At 36.3% G+C, this 18,085-nt stretch overlaps 1 protein-coding gene across 18 annotated transcripts in view; it reads right to left on the bottom strand.

Annotated features, from left to right (window-relative positions):
- Window positions 1-18,085, bottom strand: part of HDAC9 (histone deacetylase 9) — a 452,594-nt gene that overhangs the window by 118,616 nt on the left and 315,893 nt on the right. For all 18 annotated transcript variants that reach the window (XM_064411632.1, XM_064411622.1, XM_064411704.1 and 15 more), the window contains 2 exons: window positions 13,540-13,660; window positions 9,052-9,101 (listed from right to left, as the gene is read on the bottom strand). In XM_064411632.1, the coding sequence (XP_064267702.1) occupies window positions 9,052-9,101; window positions 13,540-13,660 (171 nt within the window). The remainder of the gene's footprint in view (window positions 1-9,051; window positions 9,102-13,539; window positions 13,661-18,085) is intronic.

Below are 18,085 nucleotides of genomic sequence, written 5' to 3'. Positions count from 1 at the left end.
ACACTGAGAAGTAAATGAAGTCTGGTCAGCTCACAATAGTGTACCTCCATGCAGTAAACAAACTGATTAAGAATTTGTAACAAATAATACTGGAGAGTGCTGACCTCCTCAGTGATACTGAATTAAATTTAAATTTAGATATTTCGGAGTGAATTCCTATGTTTTAGCTTTAAAAGCATTCAGAGTCTCACACTCTTCCACTTAAGCAAGAGCAAATGTGTTTCCATCGCTGGATTTTTTTTAATGTACTGGCATGAAAACTAAAATTAAATATTTTTCTGAAGTGTTTCAATCTCTAAAAATTGTGTGGCATTTCAGTATCACTTCCAGCAAGGAGTCTATCATTCTTAGACAGCTGGTGCCAGCTAACGCTACCACATAAGTTTGTAATATTTTGCTCCTGACCGTGAGCAGTGCAGCTTCCCAGGTGTCATGCTCATAGCTCTCACCTCCCACTCTTACAGATGTCCTGGTGATCATTCATCACCTCTGTGATTTCCACCAGGAAGCAAAGGGTCCTCAACGTGCTTCTCAGCTGCTGTTTCATCTCACCATGACTAAAGAAGCGAAGGTGCGCACATCATCTCCAAGGGACAACTTCTAATGAATGGCCTGTCAGCCATGTCACTCGTTAAGGAACAAAGGAGAAAAGGTTTGCATGGCTGACGTCTTTTCCATAAATTCCAGATACAGGAAGTGTGTAAAAGTGTACTACTTTAGGAAAAATATGTACAGTGAGTTTCCTTTATTTTTACTGCTATTGCAGCTGTATGAAAGATTTTTTTCTGTCAAAGGCATTTCCAGCTGTTTTGATGTAAAATGCCTACCATAAAGAGTATCCAGAATAGCAGCTTTGCATATTTTCTTGCCTTCCAGTGTGATTTACAAGTAATTTGTGAAGGGCATGTGATCTTTAGGCTCCAGCAAGATGAATAGTTCAAACAACCATCACAAATCATTGCTTAAACAAAAACCATGGAACTCCCTTAGTCTTGCATTGACTTGTGTGTTTGAATAATTCTAGTAGGAGAATTTATCAGTGATAATATTTATAGAAAAGGACTTCTAAAAATAGTTTTAAAGGCTATTAATTCTGACCCCAAAAGCATCTTTCCAAGCTTTCTTCAAGAACAAGGAATGTGAGCAATACACAAACCAGTTGTGTGTAGAATACTTAACGTCTTTCAAGTTTTACCTGCCAATAGTGAAGTGACATGAAAAGCCAATCAAAGTCAATTTTCAGAAAATATTCAGTAAAAAATTTAATTATTAATTAATTATTGAATGCCTAGCAGAGTTACTGATGTTGGTAGTCATCCCCTGATTTAAATGCAGCATCACCTCTGTAAAAATGAAATTCATCTTAAAGTTTATTTAAAAAATTATATATGTGAGGAAAGTATTGGAAAAGAAATAGCTTTGTATTCAAAATGAGATGCAGAAAAAAATCAGGCTAAATCAAGCTGAAGCCTGAATACAGAAATATCTCAAAAAGAAAAAGTTTTACTTGGTTTCTCTCTTAAACTAACTTTTGTGACAGACATCCAGAATCTCAACATCTCTAAAGCATACATTAGACACTGTAAAGGATCTCAAAACCTTAGTGAAACAGTGATGTGTGGATCATTGTTAGGGGAAATGGAGGGAGGATAGCATGGATTAGATGTGGATTAGAACTTGTTTTTAGAAAAAACTAATAAATAAAACACTTAGGCCCAGATTCAAGTCTCAGATATGTGGTGTATATCACCAGATGCTTGTAAAAAATGTTACTGCACTTTCAGGCCTAGCCCTAAGTAGTCTATTAATTTAACTTGACATTTGTTTTAGTATTTAATGGGTTAGTGTGTGAAAATGCTTGTGCAACTGCCTTCTTACGTTTGATCGTGTAGTTTCCAGGAGTTTTTCGACAAGGAGATACAATAATGTGTAGTTGGTTGCAATGCAGACAGTTACAGAAAACGCAACTTCTTTGTGCAATATTCAGGCCTTCATTTTGAAAAGTTTCATTGTTTCCAGCTGAACACATTTTTTTTAAAACATAACATTTCAGCTTTCCACCTGTATATAGATGATCTTTATGTTAGAGGCCACTGTGGGACTGCACTAGAACCTGATGTTCATTCAGATAAACAACACATGAACATTTACTCTTCAGGGAGCTCTTCTGTCCATGCAGGGGTTAAATTCTGTTAATGAACACACAATATGTTTTTAAAGTGCAAATGTGAATTCTTCTTTAATTATAGAATTAGTCAAATGTGTGTATGTGATAAAGTCTGGGAAGAGTAGTAGTAGATTGGATATGATACTAGTCCACTATTTACATTTAACATCCCTGTGCATATTTGTCTATATCTGTATCTATACCAATGTTTTCTATTCTGGCAAATAAGAAGCTTCTTTGCATAATGTTTGCCTTTGGCAACACTATAGTTCTTAGAAAATGCAGAAAATTAGGTAAGACCTCTAAAGATTTGGCTTTACAGTAGTTCATTAACTTCCCAGTAATTTTCTGTGTTCCATATAATGTGTATTTGTTTAAAAATTTAATCTGGTTGAATAGCAAGGGTGCCATCCTTTAGTACTACCTGCTTCAGTAGTAAGTACCATCCTTTTTTAAAAAGGGTAAAGAAAATAGTTTGAGAGAACAAATTGTGTATTTGACGTGTTGTGAGATTACCACGTCTGAGGTTTTTATCCTTGCCTGCTGCAAGTGAAAGCAGTCTGGGACTATTCTAGAACATTGTATTGTGTCTGCAGCAATATCAAGGAACTATGTCTCTCAGCTAAACCGTTTCACCTCTCACGAAACATCAAGCTCTGTGGTAGCTGGCACAGGGCCACATCAGTGCCATGAAAGAACAAGAATGGGATGAAGTATCTGCCCTGTAATGTGAAGAAATTTTTTTTGTGGCCATGGTGTTGATATGATAAATGTGGCATTCTTTCCCTGCCCAGGAGACACTGATGCACTTCCCAGAATCAGATGAAATCTGTGTACCTCAGTAAAGGAAGGCTGGCTGTTTCCTGCTGTGATCATCAAGATTCACCTTATCACACTTGTTTTTTTTCCTAAAATCAATGTGCATAAAATTTGAAACTTAGTTGTTTCAAGTCTTTGTCAATAAAGGAAATCAAGGACCTCCAGTCAGTTCTTCTGATCTTAGGTAGAATGACTCTTGATCTACTAATGAATGTGGCTTTCTAATGCCAGTACATAAAGCTGGACAAGGGAATCTTCAGAGATCTGTTATTCTGGACTGCAAGTTAATTAAATGTTAATTAAATTAATTCTATCTATTCACTATTTTTTCTTTAGAGTAACTTCCATCTCAGCAATGGTTCCATCCCCAGTGGCCTTAAATTGCCTGGGGGTGATACCAGGGTGGCCTTATTGATCACACATTTTTGTTGACCTTCGCAGAAAATATCACAGTCAACACTGTGTAACTGTGAGTCTTAAACAGTCTGCAAAATATGTCAATTAAAGTGTAATGTGCCTGGTCTTTTGATTAAATCTTGGTATTTCTTTAGGGGTGGTATAGCTGACAGTTTTAGGAGGTAATCAAGTCCTTAATTCCTGGGAGCCTTCTGCAGTGTGCTCCAAAATGTTGCAAGATACGTTAAACTGGCAGATTTCAGTAGGTTAATGAGTCAGGTAAGTAATTTAAAGTATTTGGTGAATATATTGGCAGCATGGTATATTAATGATTTCACAATGAAAGACTTAATATTGAGCAGATGAGCTTATAGGAATTACAGATTGCTTTCCCAAAACTAGGAAACAGACACACTTTTTGTTGAGAGGACTATATCTATTGTATTGCCTGGAATATAAGGAAAAGGCACAAGTTAATTCTAATATCTCTGTGAAGGTGATGGTTCATTTGAGTGCCTAAACTATAGGCAGTTTAATTTCTTTACTGACAGATTTGTGTGCAGGTATAAAGAGAGATACCTAGGCAGCCTGGAACCTAAACTTACTACAAGAAGGCAATGCCACTGGCAACATTTTCTTGATTTTTACACTGTTGTCCATGGTAATGGAGTTGGGTGCCATTAGTGCTTATAGAAATAAGAGGAATGAAGAGTCATAATATGTAAAGGCTGAAAATTCTTCCTGGGCACAGACTGATAAGATTGAGGGAAGAATGAGAAGCAGCAAAAACCAATTTGTTTCCTGGATGACTTATTAAACTTGTGTACTAGAAAAATCTTGCCTTTCTTATTGCTTTTCTTCCTGTGTGGTCAGGACAAAAAGTAGCACTGTCAGCTGCCACAGCAAGGAATGTCAGGAAGGAATTTAACATTCAGAAAATATGAATGTTTTGTAAGTTATGTAAATATGTTGAGAGATTTTATAACTGTAAAGTTCTTCCCTTGGTAATTACAGGCCAAATTGTTTTCTGATATGAAAGATTACACGGAAGTTACACTTCAGTTTCCAAAACAAGACCAGCTTATCCCACTACAAGATATTGTCTCTCTTTGCTGCTGTAACAGCAAAATTAGAGGAAATGCAATGGACATTCCATATTAAGTACAAGCCATACTTAGCCATTCAAATGGCTTGATATTTAGCCCAAGAGCCACTCTGTTCAGCTCACTAAACATTAATTCTTCTGAAGTCTGATTTTTTGCAGGGCAGTGTTCTCCCCAGCTCCTCCTCTTGCAATTTAAAGTTCCGACTACGCGTTACAGGTTTGGAGCAGTGTCTTTGGTGGGGAGGATGGGGGGAGAGCAGGGGGGATTGGATGACTGCCCAATTTCATATGATAAAAGTGAAATTCTCTTCTGTCTGCAGGACAATCCCCAGGGAACAACGTATGAAACCCAAACTTAAATAAAATCATATCCTGTTTGCAAACATCATATTCCCTTTGCTTCTCAGTAATCTGGACCCATAAACCCCAGCACAGCTTGAGAGCCCATTCCTCATCTAAACAAATGCCATAAGCCCCTTTATACTTTTACAACTATGTCAGAAAATAATATTGACTGCCAATAGTGATGTGATGGGAGTTGCCTCCTCTGAGCCATAAAAGAAGCAGTCTGTTATCAATTTCTCTAAATGCATCAAGGGAATTATGGGTCGGTTCAGTTCCAAGTTATAAATGACAATTCAAAAGCCGCAGAAGTGTTTGAAGCTGGGAGCCGATGATGACATTATCATAAAAGCCTGCTCTTCTTTGCTTTTGTGGGGTTTTTTGCCTATCAACTAGACAAAAAAATATGACTGAGAAACGACTTCAAGATTTCTTCACACAGCAGCAGGTCAAATAGGCAAGAAAACAATCACTATTTTTAGTGACAGACTGAGACAAGGAGATGAAACTTACTCCCATTAAAAGTAGATTTCTGCTTCTCTTATTGTCATTTTCACAGCACAATAGGAGAGGAATTGCAATAGATGGATACATTGGTCAAATGATCAGTTACAGCTCTAGTGGCTGTTTACAAATGAAAAATTGTGGAACGGTCTGACAATCCACAGAACCAAAATGTAATTTGTGATTATTCTCCCCATTTGGCCACTTCACCTGCAATCTACCCACCTCTCCTGGAAAACTTTTCACATTCCAAACCTCTGACCAGCTGCAAGAAACCATCTCTTTTTATTAAAACTGCTGGCCATAGAGCTGCTAGTCTCTCTCCAACACAAAGAATTTCATCCACCCGGTATTAGAATTCTTTAACAACAGTTGGTTCTGGAACAAGGTTAAGCTTGAAAGAAAAAAAAAGCCATAAAAAACATTATTGCAGGAGGGAGATCCCATACTTCAGTGGATTTTGTACTCCTGACCCTGGATAGTCCTTTGATAAAATATTAACCATCACTGAAAGAAAACCTGTTATGGGCAAATTTAGGATGCTAGTTTAGACAATTTTTTTTGTCTCTTTGTGAGATATGTTCAGTTTAGCTGTACAGATGAAATAGATTTTTGCTCTTAGATAAGAGAGCTAATTACTACGTATATAGTTCTTTATGAAACAAAAAAAAAAATACTTGATTTCTCCTGAAAACATAACATATACTAAGCCAATGACTCTGACATAAGCAATCCTTAGCACTACATAAAAGAAAATTCATATGGAAGAAAAGTGTTTACAAAATGAGTAAACTGTAGTTTTACATATTTTTCATTGCTACAAAAAATTTAGTGGAGTGATGGTAAAGGATCAGAAAATACTAGTTATGGACACAGACTGCCTCTTGTATGCTTTTCAAAATTCTTGAAAAAAACTTTCTTTCACTGTAACTGTAAGTAATGTCCAGAGAGGATCCCAGATGTTGGCTGAAGTTTTATAATAGAGGTAAGAAAATCAGTAATAGAGTGGAATTCAGGGTTACAGAAATTACTTGAGTTTTGTTTGTGAACAATATAAGTCCATCAAGTGATCATGTCTTCAGTGTTTAGGAAGTCCTAGCTTCCATTCCTTGATCCAAGAGTTTTAATTCTGTTCAGTGATTCTTTCACATCAAATTTATAAGCTGTTTGTGGAACAGGGCCTTAGAACTAGGACTTGGCAGTATTTATAATGATATGCAATAGGTAGATCATAGCCTTAGATAGATGGGCTTTATCCTAATTATGGATAAAGCCTTACTTGTCCACTGCTCTTTCCAACAGTGCATTTTTTTTTTCATTTCAGTGCATGTTGTGAGGGTTCCCAACCAGAAATAATATTTGATCTCTTGTGAGGTAGCAAGACTCACTAAGAAATGGGATATCTGATATTAAATCCAGCTTGGGAGTGGACAGAACTGAGCCTAGGTTTCCCATCCCCTGTATGAGTAGTTGAAACACTAATCTATTTAATGACAGAGCTGCATAATAACAGAAAGGTCGCCGTATGGTTAGAAAATAATAGGATCAAAGACCTCTGAAAACCCTCATTCAAAAGGCAATCATAAAGTCTGCAAGAATGGAATTTTTTTCTTAACCATGTGTTATATTCTGTAGCAAACAAGTAATGATGCAAACAATGAGGAAAAAATATACAACAAACATAAAAAAGATAAAATTCTTCCATCCCTCCCTAAAATCTTTGCATGAATTACACTTCCCGCTTTACACCTTTCATTTAAGTTGAAAGATACTAAGTAGCAATATTTTTTCCTCATTTCCACCATCATTTCTGAAAGTAAGCTTAAGAATTGTTTTCCACATCGTTAGGAGCAGCTCCCTTTCCCAGAGCTCATCTTAACCAATAGACAGCTAAATATCGCTGAAAGAAAGCTCCTAATCTGATTATTTACCTTGAAAAAGGTCATAACCCATTCCTTTAAAAGAGCTCCACAGCAAGCCTGACAGTAATCATATATAGAAAGGCAGACCAACTAGAAAATAAATAAATAAAAGATCCATTTCTACAACATGCTCTTTAATCCAATTTCCATGAATTTAAATAAGAAATAAATTAAACAGACTGGAAAAAAAAAGTTTAGATGAATTTAAATGCTTAAAACAATAAAGTTGTACTGCACAATTCTGACTTGTGTTAGCTTTAGAATGAAACATATTATCATTAGTAGAAGCATTTCAAAGCACATTTCTGGTCATCTCTGGTCACAACAATCTGTTTCATAGAAAAGTCCATAGTCTATTTTACTATCCAAGGCCCTCAAATAGATTTTTTCAAGAACTTTTACATAATATCCTTTTTACTCAGAAGCCTAAACATCCTTTTCAACTTTATTAATTTTTTGTTCAATTTTATCTGCATCAGCAGTGTGAAAATTTACCTTTTTTACACACCAGTGTAATATGTGTGTGTATATATTGTGTTCACGTGTGCACAAAGCAGTTTACAGTGATGCATGTGCAAACACATCTACATGTCAATGTTAGCTGAAACATATATAGAAATGATACCCAAGTTTCCAGATTGGCAAATTGCTAGTCAGCAACTTCCAAATTTTAGGCAGGATCTTCGGCAAGCTAAGCCCAAGGTGGAGGAGCTGGAATGATTACAACTTCCTGGTTATTTTTTTTTAACTCATAGTTCAGAAATCCACCAAAATTACAAAATACTGAAGGTTAAAATGCATTTTTTTCTTGAGTGTGTTAAAACCTTACAAAATTAATAAATATACTAGTATGGTATGGAATCTATCCTTCATGAAGAATAAAGGTAAATAAAACTGTATAAGGTAGCAGTGAAAGTTGACCTCCAAAGATTATGCCTTTAGGTCTGCTCAGACTTTTCAGAGAAGATACTCAGAGAATTCACTGAGAAGCAGTAAAAGAGAAGTAAAATATACATCAACCATCCAGCCCACTGATATCTAGAATATTACCATTTCACTTTGATATTGATGACATCAGTAAATAATGGATCCAGCTGGACCGAAAGCATTAAATACTTTTGTGTGAAAAACTAATTTATGTGAAAATTTATTTTTCCTTGGTGTTATGTTCACTACAATTTAATAGGAGCATGATATCAGTATCAGTAGAAGTCCTACATGGTTTTCACTAATTTAGCTTTACTTTTTTTATCTGGTGTTGCAACATGTTTCTTTCTGCAGATTTTTGTCTACTTTGTCCTAATACAAGTTGGTCTTTCAGGATGAATCTGTTTCAAAACAGGGCATAAAAATGCTCACATTATTTGTTACTTTAGTACCCAAGTTATTGGCTAGCAGCTAGTGAGCCCTTTTCATGCTAAATGTTAGCGTTGGCAACTTTTTTGTCTTTCAGAGAAGTGTGGAGGCATATTTATTTTTCAATAGTACATTAAACAGCTTCTTAAAAGCTCATTGTGCTATAACAATTGTGCCCAATTACTTTCCTCAAGAAAAGTGTTCATATAAAAAATCCAAAGTGGGATAACTAGAAATGGGCACATTCATGCAAAATTTGTTCCTAACTCTTCCATATGCCTCTTGTAATATCTTAAAAGACAGTACAATAATGGCTCATGTTTCATCTCTACATTTTTTATCAGCTTCTGAAGACTTTGAACTGATAGTGCTAAAGAATTAACCAGAGAACCCATATGTTGTGTGCCGTCCCTTTCGTGAAAAAACAAACATCTACTTACCCCAAGTCCCCCACAAGGCAACAAGGAAAAGAGTTTTTGAGACACGTTTCCTATATATTAAAGAAAAAAAGAAACAATAAGCATTGTTTATTAAAAAACATTTAAATACTGGAACAGTATTTCCTTATTCTTTACAGTAATTCAGATTTCAGTATTATTATCACTATAAAAGTGCCAGATAACAGTACAAAAAATAATCATAATACTTAGAAATCAAATCAGCCATAGGACTTTTAAGGTGCTGTCGTGCAACAGTGAAAAATCTTAAGACTGGTAAATGGTAATTTCAAAGAAATACAATGATCAAAATTCCACAGAAAATCACTCTGAACTAGGATGACTAATCATCCTGATATCTGTAGCTGATAAGCAGCTTGACTATGCTACTCATCTCAGCTTCTTTTCCAGCTAGAGGAGTGAGGCAGGCACCTCCATCCAGCTTACATGACTGATGGGATGAAATACGCTTGAGAAGTACCTGTTTCTTTTCACTGACAACAGAGGGAACTACATTAAGTTTACATAAAACTGATAACTCATTTCTCAGCTTCTTGGCTTCAAAAGAGTTTCTCCTTTGAAAATTGCAGCCTTAATCTTTCTGTCTATGTAAAAATGCTTTTTCTTCATTTACATTACGTCAATGATTGGATTAATGTTTTGAAAACATAACTTGAAATACTATTTTTTCGGTATTATTCATTATATTAAATAGGCTTTAGAATTTAATTTCTAGCCAATGTAGTCTGTATATTAGCTAATATGATAGGGTTTAGCTTAATATTTATACTCAAATTTTATTAATTTTTTTGTTTTGTTTTGGTTTGGTTTGGTTTGGTTTGGTTTTTTTTGGTACCACTAAACTCATGGTTTATCTTGATACTGACAATATGAAAACTGGGTAAGGATCTCAGGATTTGATGCAGTTCCTATCCCGATGTAATCTGATCCTAAGGCAGCTGTGGAAAAGAACATAAGCTTTTCCCCTGCCATATCACAGAACTGGCTTTGTAACTTTGCCATCTGGAGGAAACATTAGATAGTGAATCACTGGAGTTACCTAGAGGAGTCACCCATTCTTACGGAGGGGGAGAATGCTGCAGTTACTCATGTTTAGCAGGTGCCAATGAAATGCATAAAGACAACTATAAGCCATCATCTTTGAAGTATGAGAGACCAGACTGCAAGGTCTGGGATGAGGAAAGTGCTTTACACTTTGAGTAAAATCCAAGATGCATTTTTATCCGACTAGAGGCCTTTGATCAGTTTGCACAGTGTGCGAGAGAAGCCAAACAAAACCTCCTGTGGAGCTACCAGGGGAAATGCAGGTGCAGCAGCTATGCAGAGTATTTTCATACTGTGAATCCTAATGGCCCCAGACATGCAAGGAAATGTTGGCTGCAGGAGATTGTCAGAGGTGCAAGTTGGAGTTTCCAGATCTTGCTAAGCAGATCCAGGGACCAATTTTTCATTTTTTACTGTGGGGAAGATGAAAAAGTCACAAGCAGATAACTAAAAAAATTAGTGCTGTTAAAGTGAAAGAAGACATTAATGGAAACATAAGATGTAGTTTGAGATAAAAGAAGGCATTTTTAGATTACTGAATGACTAGACATTTTTTCTTAAATTCCATGGCAGAGTTGGCACATAAGAGACAGCAGATGAATTCCCATTTTTCTACCTGCAGCCAGGCACATTGTGCATGGTAAACACTATTAAAAATAATAAACATAAAGTAAAAATAGAATAGCAGATGGTGAGGAAGGACACTAAAATCAATCAGAAGATAGTACTAATACTGGGGAAAACAGGTATGGAAGCCTTTCCAGTGTATCAAGAAGCTTGCTGGAATACTCACTTCTTATTGCATGATGGCTTAAAAAATAGTAGTTGCCAAACTCTGAAGAACAAGAAAAACATTGAAATTTCATGAAAAGAACAGAGGGGAAATGTTAGACTAAGAGAAAGTGAGATCATTGCTTGCCTAGCCTCACAGAAGAGGAAAGCTCACAACAGCCTGCCATAAATGAAAATCAATAGCAAAAAGCTACTCTGAAAATGAATTGGAGTGATAATTTCCCATGGTGTTTGAAGTTGATGTCCCAGAAGATATTAGGATACTTTAAGTATGGTAGAAGACAAAGTCTAAATGATATTTTTTTTTACTTTGTGCTAGGGCAGAGTTTGTAGTCACCAGCACTTTAAATTCGGTACAACAGTTTACTGATAGAATAAGAAATGTTCCAAGATGTGTATTCTAGAATATCAATGCAAAAAGGCATAGAAGCTAGTTTGTCAAATTAGGTGCTGAGGCACCCATCACTGACTGAGGTCAGGCCCCTACAAAAGTCAAAGAAGCTGTTTGGGAGATTGATGACTTGGGACTAAGAGTCTGATAAAATGAGGAAAAATGATGAGTAAAAGCTCACTTTCAAAAGAAAAAGAGCTTCAGAGAAGGCAGACACACTCCTCCAACAAGGAACAGGAAATGCAAACATTTTCTGGAGCATAAGCGGTGAGCAAATGGTGCTTCTGTCTTTTTGGATGGCTAGAGGAGTAAAGAAAAAGAGGTTAGGTCCTACTTTTCATTAGGATGCAAGCCGTCATTTGATGGATTTGATTTTGACATGTTTCTGTAGAAAAAAAAAAAATACACTTTCATTGAAATAGAAATATTTTCTGAGACAATGTTGTTTTGATTACATTTTTTATAAAAAAAAAAAATTCTTTATATAATTTTCCCTACATGTATATTGAATTTCTGTAATATACAAACATGTTAATTTTAATGTCAGGATTGGTTAGGTTCAACCTCAGCTGATATGGGGACAGCAAAATCAGGACAAAAATGTAAGAGACAATTAGGTTCCTCTATCCAAGAGTCTGGAAGCCCAAATGATTAAAGCTTCCAGCCAGAAAACAGCCACATGCAAAAGCATGTGGGAAGGGTGTTTTATTGACTTTTGTCTTGGTCAAAGGCCATGTGAGATGCAACAAGAAAATATCCTAGAAACGGAGAGAGGAAAGGGCAGTGAGCCAAGGATACACTCAGAATATGTTCTAAGACTGTGATTTGATATAAACTTAGAGAGTAAATATTTTGGACTAAGGGTCTAGTAAAAAAGGCAAAACAACTCCAGTAAGAAACTGGGCCAAGAAATGGTTTTCTGAGATTGGATAAACAAAGCTTTCTGCATTTTGAGTAGATCAGCAGAAACACAGTCAGGTCCATTCCTTCTTAACCTTGTACCTGCAACTGCGCACAGCATCCCAGAGGCTGCTCAACCGCTGAGATCCAAAATTGGCTATGCTGTATCAAAAAGGAACAATTTAACAATGTTGATGAAATCAAATAAAAATGTTTCCAATTTAATTGGAAATTTAATTTAATTGGAATTGCAGGAATTTAGAACTTTTTCTTGGCAGCATCTTTTTTAAAGGAGGATTTCCTACTTAGAAATTCAAGCTCCTGAGAATCTATGATACTGTAAACATTTTTGATGTTGTCTTGGCTAAGAAAATGTATAAACCTATATAACATTATGATCTTAAGACTTCCTGAAGCAACAGTCTGTCTTACAGAACAGTAAAAGTTTCCAAAGCAAAATAATTGCTATGCATTACTAGAATTGTGGCAGCAATTTCTTTTGGTGGCTAATGTTATTTTTGTTTGGGTTAGATTTGATTACATTTAGGAAAAACTCCACATCTTAGAAGGAGTGTTATAAAAATAACAGAATTAGAGTGTTGCATCCAGTGTGCTGGGACATAAAGGATTTCACTCATGGATTTTCACGCACTAGTTTTTTGCGTGTTTCTGACAAGTAGACTTGCTTCATGCTACACTAATGGAAGAGCTTATTTTACCCATAGTTTTGTATTATAAAAGACATACACTGAGCATTGGCTGGACATTAAGGTATTTTTTTTGTCAGTTTTCTGCTATTCTGTACAACCATAGGTGCATGTAATATGTTAATGTATTTTCCCCCATGTTGTTCAGAAAGATATATCCTGCATAATGAGAAGGCATTAAAATAAAGTTCACTTATTAGCAAAACTTAGGCATAGTATCTGCAGACAGGGCTAAAACAGTTAAAATAAAGCAAATGAGAACAGCAAACAAACAATTCTGACAAGCAAGTGTATCTTAAATTCCTAATTTCAAATCAAAGAATACAAGGAGGTAGAAAACCAACTGTGTTCAAATTTGCCACTGACCTCCAATGGAGAGCAAGTTACAGTAAAAGGTTAACACTGATGATTTTTGAAGCAAATGAGGAGAAACTTGTATCGCTGCTTTCCAGCCAGTGTATTTTGCTAATCTATATTTGGCTTCCATTGTAACATTCTCCTTGCACATAGCAATGCATTTGGAAAAAGTGAATTTTTGTCACACTGCTTGCCAAGTGTTTTAAACTGACACCAGCTATGACTAATGACAGTGCTGGAATGTGCTGTTCTCAGTAGAATAGAGAGGCCTGTACAGACCTAGGAGTTTCCTGGGGTCCAGCTTCTGTCTGTTCAGTGGGCTGGTGCCATACAGCAGTGAATGATGTTCAGAGTGAACCAGCTGTATTTCCTCCAGACTGGCTTTTCGACCTCGAATTCGCTGAAAGAAAACAGCAGAGGCCTACAATATTCCACTGACAGTATTTAGGGAGAAGAAAAAAAAAAAAAGTAAAGGTCCGAAATAACATTTAGTATGATTAATAATGGGTTGAAATTGCGTCATGCAGGAATGTGACACTGATTTGTTTATGAAAGTAATGCTATATGAAAAACAAATGCGTGTGTGCTTTATCACAAAATGCTTCACTTTATCCTTAGGAGAGTTATCTTAATACAGGGTTTCACATAAAAGAAAAAGAAAATATTCTGACTCTTTTCTACATAATTTATTAAGAGATACAAACCAAAGGATGAAATATTTTTAAAGTAAGAAATCTGGCTAGGAAAAAACCTGATTTAGAGAGCAAAATATTTTTCACACCTGTAAGCTGCAGATGTGTTTGGAATGAGGATTAATGTGTTTTGCATCATTACTGCTGCTTGTGATTTATGCTGCTAGGAGGAACATGATCATAGTGAGGAGAGACAGGGAGAAAAAGAAAACTAAACTTTAAATGTTTTGGTAACATATTTGTGTATGTTTTAAAATGTTTAATGTGTGATCAATACTGATATACACATGATCATGTGATCATGTGTGATTAATATTTTTGCTGTTACACATGTTGACTCGCTTTCTTACATTTTTGTAAGTGAAGTTGGTCTCTTTAACTGGGTCTCCAGCCTGTACTTGCCCCAAAGTAAGATGTAAAAAATCTGGGACCTCTTTCTAGAAATCAGTTTAGGAAGGAAGAAAAACAGGAAAGGAAAGATAAAACTAACACTTTCTTATTTGGCATATCTTTTCCTTGTGTGTATTTGGACTTACAGCATATCATAAAAATATTTATTTCTCTTCTTGTGCTAGTGCTGCGCAGACTTTGCAGATACAGCAACATGAATCACATTTTGTTCAGGATTGGGCATAATAAACAGCACTGTCAAGAAAGTTCTGGACCCAATATTCCTGTTGATATTGGATAAAGTGAAGAGACCACATCTTGATTGTAAGGTCTTGGACCCTGTTTGCAGACCTGGTCTTTATGAGCACTGAGGGCCATCTCTCTCAGAGCTTACACTGGGTCTGTCTGACTCTCAAGGTCTACAGATACACAGGTACAGCAGTTATCTAAATAGACTGCCCAATTTTCAACTAGACTGATTTATCTTTTGCAGAAATGCATTTAGTTCTAGTTTTCTTGGAGGTTAAATTCTTATTGTATCCAACAACTTGTCATGCACATTGGAAAGCACCAACCTCTGCACTAGGAGAGGAAAGCAGTGTTATGAATATTAAAGAGAATGTGCACTGCAGAAAAGAGGAGATGCCTGGGGGATGGGGGTCAGAAGAACCATGCACAATTTATATTGAGTTAAGCAGTGGGAATTTTTTCTAACTAATCAGGAAAAATATCCTTTGAGTTAGAGCTAGATGACTGTGGAACAAGCTCCCCCTCAGGGAAATGGTGGAAGCCCTATTTCTCGCAGTGTTTAAAACTTGACTAGACACAGCAGTGGAAAGAACATTTTAGATTATGATCCAAGAACTAAATGATTTAATAAACCCTTTTTCATCTCTAATTTCTTCAAGCCTCTCCCAGTCTCACATGAGAATTTGTAGCAGTGCACTCACATCCTTTTAACACACAGTTGCACAATCAAAATCAGCACATTATGTTACTTCATGGAGTCAGTAAACTCTGTAATGGTTCTTCTGGGTCAGATAAAATATTTTTCTTCACAAGTGAGGTGACTGGTAACATTTATTCCTTCATCCATTCTCATTAAAGTCCATGTTTCTAACAAGCTGCTTTAAAATGTGTATACCCAATTCTCCACGGCAAAATTGGGAAGGGAGTCTGGCTTTTAAAACCGATAGAATAAATGCATAAGAAAAGTAAAGAGGAATTTTATAAAGGTCATGCCAAAGAACCTTGAGCAAAATACTCACTCTCTGGTCACACATTTTCTACAAGGTATACAAAAACTCTCAGACATGTTTAAGACAGTTAATTGTCTGGCTTTTTTTTAAGTGTTGTTAAATGGAATGCCATATCCCTTTAACTATAACAAACCACACAGCCAATTATTTTTACAATGGGTGCTCTGCAATATCTGGTCTGGAAGTGATCTCCCAAAATGTTTTGCCAACAACATACTTCCTACCCAGTATCACCAGTCAAATTCTCTAGGGTAGAAACAGGTGATGCAGAAACCAGTTTTGTGCAGAAATCAAGTAGCACTGAGGACACCCCACTGGGGCAGCTTCTCCTGGTGAGATCCTTGGAGTGCAGCCATCAGCTGGGCTGGCAGAGCCCAGAGCTGCTCTTTCTCCATGGCTTCTCCAGCTCTAACATCAGCAAGGACATTTAAACTGTGGATGGCAGGAGGAAAGGGAAGGGTAAACTGTGCGCATGTCTGTGCTGTTTCTGCATTCCTATCTCCTCATTTGGTGCTCCTTTCACCCCATCCCTGCAGTATCTCTGCATATCAATCTCAACTATCTAAGGCTCTACACAGAGGAAAAAAAAGTGCATTAAAAATTACCTGTAATAATTTCTAAGAATAGTTCTCACACAATGATGTCAGGATTTAGCAAATCTACACAAGCTTTTGTGCTGTCTCTCACGTCTCTCTTTTGTTGCCAAAAGTCTCTCGTGTAACTTCAGTTATGCAAAGTGTTCACTTTTGGCTCTCACGAGCATGAGTTATCAGAAAACAACATATGCATTTGTATAACTTTATACCTACACTTTTAGCCACATCTCTTTTTTTTTTTTTATTTGGAAGTGTCTTTCTTAATTTTCATGGACCATGGTAGTATCAAAATTGTAAAATGTGCCAGAAAAATGGCATAAAGCCAACAAAAAAGGAGAACTAACATAGGAAAACAGATCAACAATATTTGTTTCATTACAGAGAATTTGAACAATATATCCACCCTTCTACTACATCCTTAATAGAAGGCAATTCATCCTTTTCTAATGTGTATGACAATTTGTTGGCTTTGTCCTCTGACATATGTGGTTCCCTCATCAACAGAAACATTTATACATCTCAGGAGAGCAAAATACTCACACCTGAGTGCTTTGAAAAAATCAGTCTAGAACTAGAAATCCATTGTCCCCACAAAGGGAAAATGTTTTCACCTTTCATAGAATTTAAGGTCAATGTCTGGTCTTCTTTTTCAAAGAGACTATTACATTTTCACACAGACAGCCTCCATTAACCTGAAGATTTTGGTTAAACTATCAGCAGAGTAAACTCATGCACAGGCAGAGATTCAAAAGGACAAAAGTGATGCTGGCTGTTTCTCTCTGCTAAACTAACATGAATTGTTACACAGATTAAGGATATTTCTCACTCGGGTCTCTTAGTGTAACATGTCCATTGCCTGTATTGCGGCTTTTTGTATGAAATTCCCTTAGGCTGTCAAGTTTGTAAACAAGGTCTCCAGATCTTTTCCTGCCTTCCTGAGATTTCTCATAGTTGTTAAATTTTCTCTTGTTTTCTCACAGATAACATGTCTTGTGCCAGTCAGTATACTCACATGTCTCTGACACACATGCACCCACATAGAGATGCATTCATTCTCTTCACATATTTTGATAATCTAGTGCCTAAGACTCTTAAAATTTAGAGTGATTTAGAACATGTTAAACACTAAATATTTTTTCTCTTTCACTTTTCCTGCATTATTTTATCTTTAATGGAAAATTGATGTTCAAAGAATAGAATTTTTCAAATGTTTTAGTTTATGTGATCTGGCAGACTCAGCTTTAAATTCTTTCCTTCCCTCCCCTTCAGTCCATGAGATGTGGACAGCAGGAGGTGTAAGGTGCCTCCCTAATCCAGAAAACTACCAAAATTCAGAACAAGTTCTAGGCAGAAAAGTGTTGGTGGACCACAGTCCCTACAGGAACTAAAGGTGGGGCCACGAAGCAGGACCATGGCTACATTTTCTTTTCTCTTCTGAAAGTGTGCTGATCACTGCAGCCTAATGTCAGTCATGTCTGCATAAATTACAGCCCCCAAGGAGTTATTTGAATACTTCCTCTCCCTAAAACAAGTGGAAAGTAGATACTCCTACCAAAACAAAATTCAGTCCTTTTATTGTCCCAAAGGCAGGGCAGATAGGCATTGCTGTTTACCAAGGGAAAATTATAAAAAAAAGAATATAAAAATGGAGGTTTTATACCCATCTTTATATCTTTTAGCTGGCCCTGTCTGCATTTGACAACTGTCAACCTTTAACAAACACCAAACAGGCATTTCATCAAACATATGTAAAACTTTGAAACTAATGCAAAAATATTGTGTATTAATTTTGTTTTTTTCCAATACATACATACAAAAAAGTTCACTATGGATGTGTGTGAATTATTCCACTCTTCTTCCTTGAACTCAGTCAGGGACTGGTCTCTCA

Source organism: Passer domesticus, chromosome 1 (assembly GCF_036417665.1).
Source record: "Passer domesticus isolate bPasDom1 chromosome 1, bPasDom1.hap1, whole genome shotgun sequence".
Lineage (NCBI taxonomy): Eukaryota > Metazoa > Chordata > Aves > Passeriformes > Passeridae > Passer > Passer domesticus.
The sequence above is the reverse complement of the archived record's forward strand: the minus strand, read 5'-3'. Positions and strand labels throughout refer to the sequence as shown.